The 14,997-nt window shown below is 41.3% G+C and overlaps 1 protein-coding gene across 1 annotated transcript in view; it reads left to right on the top strand.

The window, feature by feature from the left end:
* The first annotated feature begins 3 nt into the window (after nt 1-3).
* The window catches only part of acss1 (acyl-CoA synthetase short chain family member 1), a 26,186-nt gene continuing 11,192 nt past the window's right edge, over nt 4-14,997 (top strand). The window contains exons 1-8 of the mRNA XM_057822192.1: nt 4-456; nt 706-802; nt 3,780-3,979; nt 11,676-11,851; nt 11,907-12,059; nt 13,931-14,078; nt 14,287-14,424; nt 14,538-14,630. Coding sequence (XP_057678175.1) covers nt 150-456; nt 706-802; nt 3,780-3,979; nt 11,676-11,851; nt 11,907-12,059; nt 13,931-14,078; nt 14,287-14,424; nt 14,538-14,630 — 1,312 coding nt within the window. The 5' untranslated portion in view covers nt 4-149. The remainder of the gene's footprint in view (nt 457-705; nt 803-3,779; nt 3,980-11,675; nt 11,852-11,906; nt 12,060-13,930; nt 14,079-14,286; nt 14,425-14,537; nt 14,631-14,997) is intronic.

Here is a 14,997-nt window from a genome sequence, read left to right as displayed (position 1 = left end):
CACTTGTACCGCCCTTGAGGCAAAATAAGTCCAACCCTCTTCTTATAGAGTCTCTTATTTCCATAAGCTAAAGCCACGTACGGCGAGGGAATGCTTCACCGCCATATTTCTATTTAGCTTGAATTTTTTTCCACAACTCCGAAGCCGAAATGTGGCTCTCGCACGGATGCGTAAAAGCCGCCGCGTCGTGCGTCGGTCGCCGCTTATCGCGTGCGGTTGCCGGCAGGAGGAAGAAGAGCCACGCGGCGTCTGCGTTCATGCCGGAGGCTGCGGGCTTTCTAGGCGTGCGGGACCACGGAGGGCTCCAGGAATTTTCTATAAGTCAGACGGAGAGTTTTTGGGCCGCCGTGGCTCGGCGACGGCTCGAATGGATCACCCCGTTTAGCGACGTTCTCGACTATGACATGGAGCGGGGCAAGGTGCGCTGGTTCCAGGGAGGGCAGCTCAATGTCTCCGGTGAGTTGGAACTTGGCACAGTAATTTTTTACAAGAACTAATAACTATACTAAAACTTTTCAGAAATAATATTTTTTTGTCTAAAAGTACTTAAAAAAAGACTAAAGTCAGCATTTAAAAAAAAAAAAAAAAAAAAAAAGCATATCCTGCAAAAAGCTTTCCTGTGGATAACCAGTTGCATAAGCACTGGAGTTTTTCAATCCGTTGCATGGAAAACTTGTATCAGTCCAATCAACGTTTACTCTGCAGTAAATTGCCTGGATCGTCATGCGCACAGCAATCCGGACAAGGTGGCGCTCATCTGGGAGCGGGATGAGCCCGGATCGGAAGTCAAGGTCACCTACAGGTCAGTCACTGTCCAAGACGGAGGCCACGTTTACACGGCAACAATGTTACATAATCACGCAAAAGCGGCGTTTTGCCTTTATTTTAATTCCGCGTTTGCACGACTATTACGTGTGGAGAAAACTTGTGCATGTCTAATCAAATGATGTACAGTAGACGTGCTGGGGTCCACATTGTCGCGGACAGCAAGGTGGCTGATCGCTAGAAATCCGAGCAGTTCTTAAACGCAACACAGGCAATACCTCGCTCATCTGCACAAGACCGAAAACTTTCTACCTACCGTAATTTCGGACTATAAGACGCTACTTTTTCCCTTCCATTTTGACAGTGGCGCCACCCCTATAAATTGGTTGGCCTCCCGACTGGCCACCCCGCTTGCCAGTTCACGTTAGATTGTTGTAGCATCAGTTATGCATTTCTTTCCAAATGAATGCATTTATTTTGTATTGTTAAAAGTAGGGCTGTCAAATTTATCACATTAACGGGCGGTAATTAATTTTTTAAAATTAATCACGTGAAAATATTTATCGCAATTAACGCATTCGCGGTACGGCTCATTTACCCATTGCCGCAAACAGCCTACAATGGCGCCGTTTTACTTATATACAGAGATAAGAGGCAGAGTGGAGTAGATACAAGCATTCATTGGGGCTGTGCTTTAATTGGCAAAAGCTTTGTCATCTCTCCCACAGCAACTATCAATATTGTGGGAAGCGACATGGGGAAGAATGACAGGAGTCGATCTTTTTCTTAACACCCTATAGTGTACCCAACGCAGAGAAGATATAGCATTTGCAGCCACCACACACAGTCATGGTCGCACCACTTCCCGTCATGCATTTGGCCAGAACAGTTAAGTCGCTACAGTATCATTTACTGAAAGCTCAACAAATACGCTAGATGGCAATATTTTGTCACAATATACAAACTCACATTTATCCTTTAAGAATTATAAGTCTTTCTATCTGTGGATCCCTTTTACAGAAAGAATGTTAATAAAGTTAATGCCATCTTGTGGATTTACTGTTATAATAAACAAATACAGTACTTATGTACAGTATGTTGAATGTATATATCCGTCTTATCTTTCCATTCCAACAATAATTCACAGAAAAATATGGCATATTTTAGAGATGGTTTGAATTGCGATTAATTACGATTAATTCATTTTTAAGCTGTGATTAACTCGATTAAAACATTTTCATCCTTTGACAGCCCTAGTTAAATGTACACCTTATGCCTAATGTGTACATAACACAATAAAACAGAATTGTTGTGGAACTCAAAATGTTGACTGGACAGTTATGGACTATGCACATTAAATCATTAGTAACATCAAATATTACACAATACACCAAAGTATATCAGTAGCCGTGCCCTTAAGTCTTTCTGATAGTTTTCCCCTGACCTTTTTACTGCAATAATATAATTAAAACCTGAAATTATGGTTTAGTTTTGGCCACCCCAAGATTTTAAGTGGCCCCATCTGGCCACCCCTATGAAAAATTTCTAGAGGCGCCACTGCATTTTGAATCCTGTGGCTTATAGTGCAGTACGGCTTATTTGTTGATTTATTTGGGTTAGTAGGTAACATTTTATTTGACAGCGGCGTCATAAGACTATCATAATCATGATATGACACAATCATGGGCATTACTGAATGCTCATGACATGTCATTAAGTGTCAATTTATGTCACGAACTCCAATTATATCCAGCTTGGATCTTTTACATCCATTCAAATGTAAGATAATTTGCTGGATTATGGTTATCTAATGACAGTTTTATGGCGCCACTGTCAAAGTGTTACCAAATACTATAACTAGCAATGAATGAAACAACTGGAACAGTAACTGAAGACATAATTAGCACAGAACATGAATTTTGATTGTTATTTAAATCTGTAGCGCTGCAATGCATGCTAGGAGGCATGTTGGACAACAACAGTGTTGACAGAAGGTGGGAGCAGAGGTTGACTGTCTCGCCCAAGGGAGCAGTGATGGCCGAAAGAAGCTTCTTGAAGCAACGAAGCTTTGGAGCCAGTTGGTTCAAAGCTTCACGGTGGTTCATTTGGTTTTATGACAGTCGTATGATTCCGCTGTCAAATTGCTACCAGTTAATATCTTTTGGTGTAAATATCCCATAATACAGTGGGGACAGCTGCGGTTTATAGTCAGTGCGGCTTATGTGTGAAAAAAAAAAACAATTTTCTTGCCAAATTTGGTATGTGATAAAATAATAATAATTTGGTGATAGAATAATTATAATAATACAATAGAAATGTAGTCCATTCAATACACACACACACAGTAGGCTATGTGACAACTAAACATTTTTATAAATTACTATCACAACAATTGTCATTGACAAATTGTTATTCCCACTCAATTGTTATTCTCATTCAATGTTCTAGATTGAACGCAAACAATAACCGAAATAAACTGACAAACGATTCAACCAGCATTTTACCAAACGCAGCAGTTTAAAACTACATTTCCCATACTACCTAGCGTGGCTTAGCTCACTGACAGCTACCCTATTAGCGAGTAGCTGAGGAAAACTCAAACATTGCTATAAAAGTTTACAATCATCGGCACACAAGTACAAAACTCCGACAGAAGTCATCAGTTGCCGAAAAGTAAGTTTAGCAAGTGTACATACCGATAGCGTGTGAGCTCATGTCGTGACGGTTTATTTGTGAATGAGAATTGACAGTTGACACCATTATAAAGCCGGTCTGTGACTACTCATGAATTTATAAAACCCTGACGGACGCCACGGACAGGATGTGAAAAGTGGACATATCCGGGTAAAAGAGGATGTTTGGTCACCCAGGTCTTGTCACCCCTGTTGCCGTTGTCGCGTAAACAGCACTCGTCAAGATAAGACCAAAACACATCAAAAATCTCAAAACCAGTCCAAAAAAAGTAGGCTTCTCGTTTCTACGATACTCCATCCTATTTATGCATTTTCCAACAGGGAGCTCCTGGAGATGACCTGTCGCGCTGGCAACCTGTTAAGGCGACGCAGCGTTAAGAAGGGTGACTGCGTCACCATCTACATGCCGCCGTGCCCGCTCGCCGTAGCGTCCATGCTAGCTTGCGCTCGTGTGGGCGCCGCGCACAACGTAGTGTTTGCGGGGTTCAGCGCTGAAGCTCTCGCCGAGCGAATTAGAGACGGTGAGTTGGCATGGCCATTCAATTTTTTTTAATACTTCAATAACCCACTGCCATTGATGGTGCTTGACGTCCAATCCATTTAAACTAGGAGGTCATTCGCTGCCAGTCCTCCATGTTAAAAATAGTTCATCACTGTCAAAGGCAACTAATGAGTTTAGCCCTTTAAGTATTTTTTTTTAAATACAAATATCTACTGCAACAGTGAATTACAGTGGTATGAAAAAGTATCTGAACCTTGAGGAATTTCTCACATCTCTGCATAAAATCACTGTCAAATGTGATCTTTGTCAAAATCACATAGATGTAAAAACAGTGTCTGCTTTAACTTAAACCACCCAAACATTTTTAGGTTTTCATATTTTAATGAGGATAGCATGCAAACAATGACAGAAGAGAAAAAAAGAGTAAGTAAACCCTCTGCCTAAGGAGACTTAAAAAGCAATTGAAACCAATTTTTACCAAACAATTGAAGTCAGGTGTGTGCCCAATCACTGATGAGTGGTTTAAGGCTGCACTGCCCACTATAAAACACACACCTGGTAAGAAATGTCATGATGAGAAACATTGTCTGTTGCGCATCATGGCTCGGTCAAAAGAGTTGTCTGAAGACTAGGGTTGGGAATCTCTGGCATGAAGCCGATTCGATATGTATCTAGATACACAGGTTACGATTCGATTACAAAACGATACATTTTTTAGGCCGAGCGATTCGATACGATTCGATACAGTTTAAGAACAATACGGTTCGATACAGAGTGAAAACGATACAATAGTAAACAATTGTTGTGTGTGTTCGTACAGTATTTTAAAAATATAAAAAAAGACCACATTTTTTAATAGCAAAATTAAACAACGAAATTTGTCATGTTATGTTTTATTTTTTTTATGAGAAAAAAAAATAAGGCTTACTATATGACCGTCATTTTGTTGGATGGGATTGATAATAGAATAAAACTCCAGTCACAGACAACAATAAAGTGCAGTAATTTAATTACTGTATTTCCTGGTGTTTTGAACACAATAGGTAAGTAATTTAAGTGCAAACTTTCAACGTATACATCTTACAAGCAAAAAATATTATATGCAGCAGCTCTTGAAAAAAAGAATTAAACCTGTTAGTGTTATCATAAATAAATAATAAATTATGCTTTACCACTGGTATAACTGGGGGAATAAAAACATGGCATTTTTGACAGACAGGTCTATAATCATTACTTTAACCCAGTGCTTCTCAATTATTTTGTTACGCCCCCCCCCCAAGGAAGACATAAATGTTTCGCGCCCCCCCAAACTCTGCCGCCACTGTAAATAGTATCATTTGTCTACGATATTACTATTATAAGTACGCCTCTGCCTCACATTGTATCCTTTTTTTCTATTAGAGAAGATAAGAGATGAACTTATAAAGTATAACTTTATTAACATTATTTTGTTTGTAACAGAAAAGACTTAACGTGCATCAATTTGCCTGAATTAAAAAAAAAAAAAAAAAAAGTCACATCCAAACTAAAAATACACTCAAGGTACATTTTTGACCATTTGATACTGAAAAATAAAATCAGTAAATAATAACAAATTCAAATTGATTAGAAACATTAACTCATGAGGACAATATGCCAAAAAATTTGACCCCAAAAAAAAAACTGAATAGAAGAAGAAGAAAAAAAAGTGGCTTTGGACAAAAGGATAGTTTTTATTTTCGCTGCTCCCTGTATCACCTCCAGTTTGCAATGATGTGGGGTTATTTTGCACTGATCATGCTAACAATGCTCACTGGTTTACTGATATAACACTGACAAAGCGGGACGATTGTTGGCAATATTCGGCACATTTTCGCTGAAAAACAACCATTTTTAGACACAGTAAACAGTGGTCTTTCCTCGTCTACCACTGTATTAAATGTCAAAGCCAAAAGGCAAACGGCCCGAAAAAAGCGCATTCTCGGCAGCCGAAGGATAACCTTAGGTGAGGGCGGTCGTCGTGACGATCCCAAGCCGAAAATGGCACTTCTCGGGTGGACACGTGAGAACCGGAGAAGACAGTGGGTCGCTGCGTGAGTCCGGCTGGAAAATGGCTTTCGAAAACAGCGCACAGCTCTCCATGAGTCTCTTCCGTGTGCTGAGTGCTCTTGCTTACTTCAAAAATACTGCGCGCACTTTGAAAATGACAGCGCCACTGCCACCCACTGAGTGGATGTGCAAGTACACTTTATTCTAGTACGGCAAAAAAAAAAAAAAAAAAGCATGTTCCCCGAGGTCACACACGCCACCCCTGGCATCGCTCTGCGCCCCCACTATTTGAGAAATACTGCTTTAACCTTATACACAGCAAAGTCATTCACTTATGCCTGTGCTTTCACATTTTTTTTATTCCTCATCACTGTCTATATCTCTTTTGAAGGGCAGATTTTTCTTGAGGAAGATCAACTCATCCACATGTTCATGTTAAAGTAGACTACGTTTCGTGGAAACAATATCTCCAGCAGATCGTGCTGCCCTTTCGACCATTGTAGTGGGTTATTTTTCAGAATTAAAAACTCACGATCTCTGTACCGCTTCACACTAGCTCTGTCCCGTGCGAACAGATCTGGCTGCCTTCGTCACTTCAAAGAGCAACTTTTGTTTTCCTGGGTGCGTTGAAAATCAATCGCTGCACGTCGCTGGCGAGGATGTTGCTTCGTTGCCACTACTAGTTTCGTTTTGGGTTGTGAAGAAAACGCTATGGAGCGTGCGTTACAGTGCTTTTGTTAGCTCTCGCGTTGTTATGACACGCCCGTGACGATCGGGTAATGACGGCGACTTCTAGCGGTTCTGCCGAAATGAATGGGAAGTTGAGGCAACCACGACGGCGGTCACTATCTAAGTGCGCTGTGTGGTGAATGACACAAGCGCAGCATGTGAGGTAAAAGCTAAATTATTATCATATTAAACAATGCATTAGAAGCAGATTCTTGTGCTCGCGATAGCCGAATTCTATCTCTACTATCGCTTCATTGAATATTTAATGTCTGATTACTGTCGAATGATAACTTTACTATCGATACAGCTGTATCTCTCGCCTGTAAAACTGGATATCTGGTCGTATCGGTTTATCGTTCTCAAGCTTACTGAAGACCTGCGATCAAGGATCGTTGATTTATATAAAGCTCGGAAAGGATACAAAACCATTTCTAAAAGTCTGGATGTCCATCCATCGACAGTCAGAGAAGTTGTCTACAAATGGAGAGAGTTTGGCACTGTTGCTTCTCTCCCTAGGAGTGGCCATCCACCAAAGGTGACGCGAAAAGTTCAGCGCTGAATACTCAGAAAGGTAAAAAAGAACCCTAGTGTGTTCGCTAAAGACTTACAGAAATCACTGACACGGTCCAATATCTTTGTGCACACATCAACTATATGTAAAGCTATGGCCAAGAATGGGAGAACTCCACGGAGGAAGCCATTGCTTAATGTTCGCAAAGAGGCACTTGGACCCTCCACAGAAGTTTTGGCAAAATATTTGATGGACTGATGAAACCAAAGTTGAGTTGTTTGGGAGTAACACAAAACGTCATGTGTGGAGGAAAAATGGAACAGCTCACCAACATCAACACCTCATCCTCACCGTGAAGCATGGTGGAGGGGGCATCATGATTTGGGGTTGTATTGCTCCCTCAGGGCCTGGACAACTTGCAATTATTAATGGAAGAATGAATTCAAAGTTTTGCAGGAAAACCTGATGCCATCTGTCAAACAGTTGAAACTAAAAGGGGATGGATGCGACAGCAAGACAATGATCAAAAACACAGAAGTAAATCAACTTCAGAATGGTTTCCGAAGAACAAAATACACGTTCTAGAGTGGCCAGGTCAAAGTCCAGACTTGAACCCCATTGAGATGCTGTGGCATGACCTAAAGACAGCAATTCATGCCAGAAATCCCAGGAATCTGACTGAACTACAGCAGTTTTGTAGAGAAGAATGGGCCAAGTTTAGATTAGAAAAAGAACCCTAGTGTGTTCGCTAAAGACTTACAGAAATCATCGGCACAGTCAAATATCTCTGTGCAGGCATCAATTATATAACAAACTATGGCCAAGAATGCTGTTCATGGAAGGACTGCACGGAAGAAGCCACTGCTGTCTAAAAAAAAAACATTGTTGCTCATTAAATGTTTGCGAAAAGGTACTTGGACACTCCACAGGAGTTTTGACAAAGTATTTTTTGGACTGATGAAACCAAAGTTGAATTGTTTGGGAGTAACACACAACATCATGTGTGAAGCATGGTGGAGGGAGCATCATGATTTGAGGTCGTTTTGCTCCCACAGGGCCTGGACAACTTGCAATCATTAATGGAAGAATGAATTCAAAAGGATGTTTTGCAGGAAAACCTGAGAATGTCTATCAGACAGTTGTAGCCAACCAAGACAATGATCCAAAACACAGAAGTAAATCAACTTCAGAATGGTTTCAGAAGAGCAAAATACACGTTCTGGAGTGGCCAAGTCAACGTCCAGACTTGAACCCCATTGAGATGCTGTGGCATGACCTAAAGACAGTGATTCATGCCAGACATCCCAGGAATCAAATACAAAACGACAGCAGTTTTGTAGAGAAGAATGGGCCAAGGTTAGTCTTGATCCATGTGCCAGACTGATCTGCAGCTACAGCAAGCGTCTGGTTGAAGTTATTGCTGCCAAAGGGGGAGCCACAAAATATTACATGCGATGGTTCACTTACTTATTTTTCCCCCTTCTGTCATTGTTTGCATACTACCCTCATTAAAATACGAAAACCTATAAATGTTTGGGTGGTTTCGATTAAAGCAGACTGTTTTTACATCTGTGTGATTTTGACAAAGATCAGGTCGCATTTGATGGTGATTTTATACAAAAATGTGAGAAATTCCAAAAGGTTCAAATACTTTTTCATACCACTTTGTTAGCCAGGGCTGCAGCTATTGATTATTTTAGTAATCGATTAATCTATTAATATATTCAACAAAACTCACAATTATATTCTTACAGAAACAACGTGTTTGCGGTGAAAAACTGTGGTTTTAATGGCCCCTCAGGGACTTAATAGCTCACTATTTCCTTCCCTTGACAGTTTCGGAAGATAAGATAATCCTTTATTGTGGCCACGGCCGAGTGAATTCAAGGGTTTGAACGCAGCAAAGGGCAAAGAGCAACGTATTATGTTTTATGTACATAGCTTCGAATGACGACGTATTTATAGGTTTTCTCAATGCTAGGCTAGCATTAGTTTCTTAATATGCCTAAATGGTCAAAGTACCCCGTCTCTGTACTTATTAGGAAGTGGAGATTGTGAAATAATAAAAAAATGTTCATGCCAATTAAATAAAAAAAACTGTTTTGATCGCAAAAGCTACTTATAAGGGAGTTTTGGCAGCCCGTTTCCAAGCATGTGGGCCAATGTGTTGGAAATAAGAGCGATGAGGGCACACATGCCTTGACTGAGTCCAGAGGTTACTCCAGGTCAGAGTCGCTATAAATCTCTACAGTAAAGTATTTTAAACTCCTCTTTATGGTGACATGATCAATATTTTGCGCTAATTAGTCCCCGGGTTACGAACAATTCCGTTCCTACGCTGGCGACGCGAGCCGAATTTAATTTATTCGCCCCTTCCGGTCAAAATGAATCGGACGTCAAGCCCCGTCAATAGCAGCTAGTGAGCTAACCTCAATGATAATTTAATTAAAGCAGTAATGTGAAGTAAGGTTGGCCAACCATGTTTTTGAATAATATCAATGGCTAAACATTTATAAGCATATTTTCGTTATTTTTTTTAACGCAACCCTTCCAGATTCTTTGTTTAACCCATAGCAACGCCCTTGACTACGAAAATGCTTTTCTTCGGCAATCTTCGGAAATTACGTCACACCGGGAAGTGCGAGGGAAGTCCGCTATAGAACAGTATTGTTTGTTGCATTGCTTCTCGGTAAGATGCCACAGCGGTGTGTGGCGATGTTTTGTTCTCACTCAAACGAAAAGTTGTATGAGTGGCCAAAGGATAGCAGGGCACGTAAATGGACATCTTTCGTTCGCACGAAGCGAATGAATTTCACGCCATCATCGAGTAGTGTTCTCTGCTGCAAACACTTCGAAGACGCCTGCTTTCTTAACCGGTCTGCTTATGATCAAGGATTTGCCAGAAAGTAAGTGTGATTTTTGGATAGATGACTGATGACTTTGTCAAAGCAGAGGTGCCAACTGTTGTGGAATGTACTGTAGAAGCTAGCGACGTTAGCCGAAAGCCAACTCGTGGCAATAGTCGTGGCATAGTTGTTGTTGTTTTCGCTAGTGTTACGTCCCAAGGACGGCTCGCGAAGGGCGTAACATAAAACGAGCCACACAATTTCACAAGTGGCACAAAATTTACACAACAATCAAACTCGCAATGAATATGTACAAAATGTAGATGAAGCGCGGCTTCAGGGTAAGCCCAGGCCAAAACAACAAACAAAAGGAATCTACTCTTGAATCCCAACCGCTAGCTAAACCCTAATCATGAAAAAGAACGAAGAAAAGACAGCCACTAACCTAGCTTCTTACGCAAAAAAAAACAGGAGAAAACGGGTTGAACAGAAATGGCGACTTACCCCTTCTTGCTTCAGTGCTCTTATTTACAGTGGTGAACAAAAACGATCCAATAACGAATAAACACAAAAGACCTCACCGAAAAAGCGGGAGTGTATCAGACTAGCGATCAAATGCAAACGAGCGTGAATGGCGAGCAAACAGCTGGCGAGGAGGACCGCGGCAGAATGCTGTCAAATGTGAACGTTGACAGCTCAAGTCCCGCAGTGAATCATGGGAAATGTAGTCTTGGGACAACACTGAAGTGGTGCTTTGTAATCTGTTCGCTTGTGTGAAAAGACTACATTTCCTCACGCCATTAGACGCCACTTCCTGCCGATAGCCCCAGGAAGTAGTAGTAGCTGGTAGTACGAGGCGAGGCGGAGATGAGCGAGAAGCAAAACTTCGCGGTCGAATGTGGCGGCAGTCCGCTATTATTTTGTTTTCTTATTGTTGCCACGATAAAGTGGAGAAAGCCATCAACGACTCATCTCCTTCTTTCCCCCCGTTTTTATATTATTATTTTATATGCACGAGAGCTGCAGGATCTGCCAAAATGAACATGCAGTCTGATTATTATTTTTTTAAACAATGTCATCAGATAGACAAAAACATAAAATGATGTGCAAATGCCTGCATCTTCAAATCATGAAAATAATAACAGCATATATCTTACCAACCTTGTAATCTCGATGGGTCTTGTCTCCATTCCATGTCAGGTAGTCGAGGCACATTGTTTGCATCCTGATTAGCGTCTGGCTCATACATGTTAGGTCCAACATAAAATTCCAAGCTCCTCTTCTTCCTCCAACTCTTCAAAAACTTGGATCTCCTCCCTTGCGCTCGATCTATTGCTTATATCGGTGTGAATCATTGTTTGAAGGGCTTTGTATGGCGGCCGTATGGAGCGCTGCCTTCGCTGTTCTCGGTGTGACGTATCACTTCCGGGTTCGTCCCCTTTCAGGCTCGAACTTCGGAAACGCGATTATTTTGTCAAATATACAACATATAAATTATTTTTTCATGCTTTATTTGTTGGACAATGTTTAATTACTTTAATTGTGACCCTATTTGGCATGTTGTGAAATTACTTCACATTACAGCTTTAAATCTTTTTTAGCGCGCTCCAGTACAGTAATCACCGTCAATGAAAGCGTACGAGGCGGCAAAGTGACACCCTTGAAGTCCACTGTGGACGCGGCGGTGCGTAACTGTCCGACTGTGCGCCAGGTGTTTGTCGTCATGCGCACTGACGCGCCGGTTGCCATGACGCCCAAAGATGTCGCCATGGAAGAGGTGAGACAATTCACTTTTAACTGAAATGAGCTTGGACTTAAAGGGATTGTTTTAGGAGATGATGTCAGAGGACACCGTGTGCGAGCCGGTCACAATGGACAGCGAGGACGTTCTTTTCCTGCTCTACACGTCGGGGAGCACTGGAAAGCCCAAAGGTTTAGTGCACACGCAAGCCGGGTACCTTTTGTACACCTCGCTTACACATAAGGTAAGATGTTAGGTACACTTGGAATTGTGTAAGGGCGCTTTCACACTCGCAGTTTGGTCCGTTTTAAACGGACCAGAGTTCTTTTTCTCAGATAGTCCGCTTAGTTTTGTAAAAGTGAACATGCATCCAAACTTTAGATCGAACCATACAAACGAACTCTGGTCCGCTCAAAAATCTTGGGTTTCGGTCCGCTTTAAGCGCACCTTACTTCACTTGTGAATGCAACTGGATCAGGGATGTTGTGACGGTACATGCAGGCCATCCTTGGAAGCAGTTGCATTTGATACACAGAATCGGGTTCTACTGTGGCGGTTGTGTTTTGCATGCTCTTGCTGAATGTACCATGTGAGTGTGACAGTGGCATACAGGCGGAGCCTCTCGGGGCAGCCGTTTCGTGAGTCTCGCTCTCCTGGAAGTGGCGACAATTTGACAGTCCAAAAAGGCATGAAAGTAAGAGCGATAGTGCGCCTGTGTAACATGGGGTAACATGCGATTCCCTTATGCGTTTTTTATATTCTTGAGTTCGCTCGGCATTGAGACGAGGGGGTGTGACCCCGCCGCTGGCCGAGAGGCGACATTCTATGCTATGCTAGGTTACGTGTAGTCTCACAGCACCACACTGTGATGCTCAACGCTCCCTCCCCTCCCAGGAGGGAGGTATTTCCTCTTCTATTTGTCCAATACATAAGTACGCCTTTCATCCACATGATGCCACACGGAAAGTTCGATTGGCGCAGTGTGAATGCTAAACCTGTTCAACAACCCATTTGCAAGTGTTGCTGTGAGGTAGCTCTCCAACCGTACCCTGGTCTCTTGGTCTAGTGTGAAAGCTCCCTAAGACTTGTATTGTAAATTGAGCAATCCTAGTATTCATCAGTATAATATAGTTTTATTTATTTATTTTGTTATTATTATGCTAATGCAGGGGTCCCAAACTCTTTAATTATTTATTATTTGTTATTTTACATGTATTAGAATTTGTTTTATTTTTTATTTGTTTTTATTTTGTAATGTTTTCATTTTCTACATGTTTTCCCTTTTTTATACAAATATTTATATTTTAGCACAGGCTACAGTAACGCAAACATTTTATGTTAAATTGGGGGCCACAAAAAATGGTTCTGTGAGTCGCAATTTTGATATCCATATTTAAATGCGCACCAGAAACTATCTGGTAAACATTAGCATTATATAGCATTTAAGCTAGCGGACTTTTGCTATGCAAGCTAGCCAATTGTTGCATTGTTGCAACTGTCTAACTTGCATAGCAAAAGTCCGCTTGCTTTAATGCTATATAATGCAAATGTTTACAACCATTAGCTAACTTGCTTAGCAAAAGTTCACTAAATTAAATGCTATATAATGCTAATGTTTACCAGATAGTTTCTGGTGCGCACCAGATTGCTTAAATTTATTTTATTTCTGTCGATGTCCCTTTAAGGGCGCCGTTGTTTTTGTAGTAGGTGTTTTTTTTTTCTTTTAACTTTTTGAAACACTTAATGAGTCAAAGATGAGCAAGCACTGTATTTATCTGCCTAATCTAGTTCCTTTTTTAAATATTGAAAATGTCTTTTTGACATAGATATCATTGGTTAGTACCGCATATCATATAAATGATTGTTATTCATTCAAATGCTTGTCAGATTTAATGTCAATAGATGAGTAAATTATTTACCGCCCTTTCAAAATCTGTATTTCAGCACCCCTGATGTTGAGTAGGCTATATTGTAAAAAATATATGGACTCATTACAACTCTAGCGGGAAGCAATTCTGACATTTATCTAGACAATGATAAAAAAATGTATATCCTTAGCATAGAGCCTTGTGGAACACCAGCTGAGTTTCTTACATTTTGTCCATCCCGTTCCAGTACGTCTTCGACTACAACGACGGCGACGTGTTTGGCTGCGTGGCCGACATCGGTTGGATCACCGGACACAGTTACGCCGTGTACGGACCTTTAGCTAATGGCGGTACTAGCGTCCTGTTTGAGAGCACACCCGTTTATCCCGACCCGGGTATGATAGCTATCTTTTTGTTGCTTCTACAGTGCAAACGACTAGCATGAAATTGCTAGTGCCTTAAATGTGTGAGTAACTGTTTTCAGCCAGACACCAACATGAGCTAAAATTAGCTTGCGTGTGCTCACATGTCAGATGAAGCATGTTACACAGCTGTCAACGCTTCAAAAAAAATTCCTGGAAGTTTCTGTTGTTGTTTCCATAGGACGTTACTGGGAGATGGTGGAGAGACTGAAAATTAATCAGTTCTACGGCGCCCCCACGGCAATTCGCTTGCTTCTGAAGTACGGAGACGAATGGGTGCGCAAGTACGACCGTTCCAGTCTCAAGACGCTCGGATCCGGTAGGAATGATTATGTTTTAGCGCAGTTGATGATCGCTTTTATTCTAAATGAATTAGACGTCAATCGCCGTCAATGGCCAGTAAGGCGTTAACAACAATTATGATGTGTGCAGTGGGCGAGCCAATCAACACAGAGGCGTGGGAGTGGTACCACACTGTTGTGGGTGAAGGGCGCTGTCCTGTGGTGGACACTTGGTGGCAAACAGGTAAATGCTTTAGCATACAAATTAGCATACGATGTCCTGTAATAACATAACATGATTTGAAAATAATGCGATTTTGCTAATAATAGAACAGCTGAGCGTAAAGATGATGTCTTTCATCCCTAAATTAGATTGAGTAGTCACCAAATGGCCAATAGCGCAAATTAATGAACGCTAATCTAAACATTAGCACATGTGGAGCTGGGGAATTATGGAATTATAGATAGAGAGCTAAATAGTCAGGTGGAAAGCATGTTGTTGTTGTTTTCCCACACTAATGTTTCCAATTATGAGTAAGTGGCTTGATTCATGGTCGACATTTGGTGGATGAGCGAGAAAGTTAGCCGGTTCGGATGGAATACTTCATTTT

The sequence above is a fragment of the Corythoichthys intestinalis genome, chromosome 19 (genome assembly GCF_030265065.1).
Source record: "Corythoichthys intestinalis isolate RoL2023-P3 chromosome 19, ASM3026506v1, whole genome shotgun sequence".
In the NCBI taxonomy this organism is placed as follows: Eukaryota; Metazoa; Chordata; class Actinopteri; order Syngnathiformes; family Syngnathidae; genus Corythoichthys; species Corythoichthys intestinalis.
This window is presented reverse-complemented; position numbering and strand designations above follow the sequence as displayed.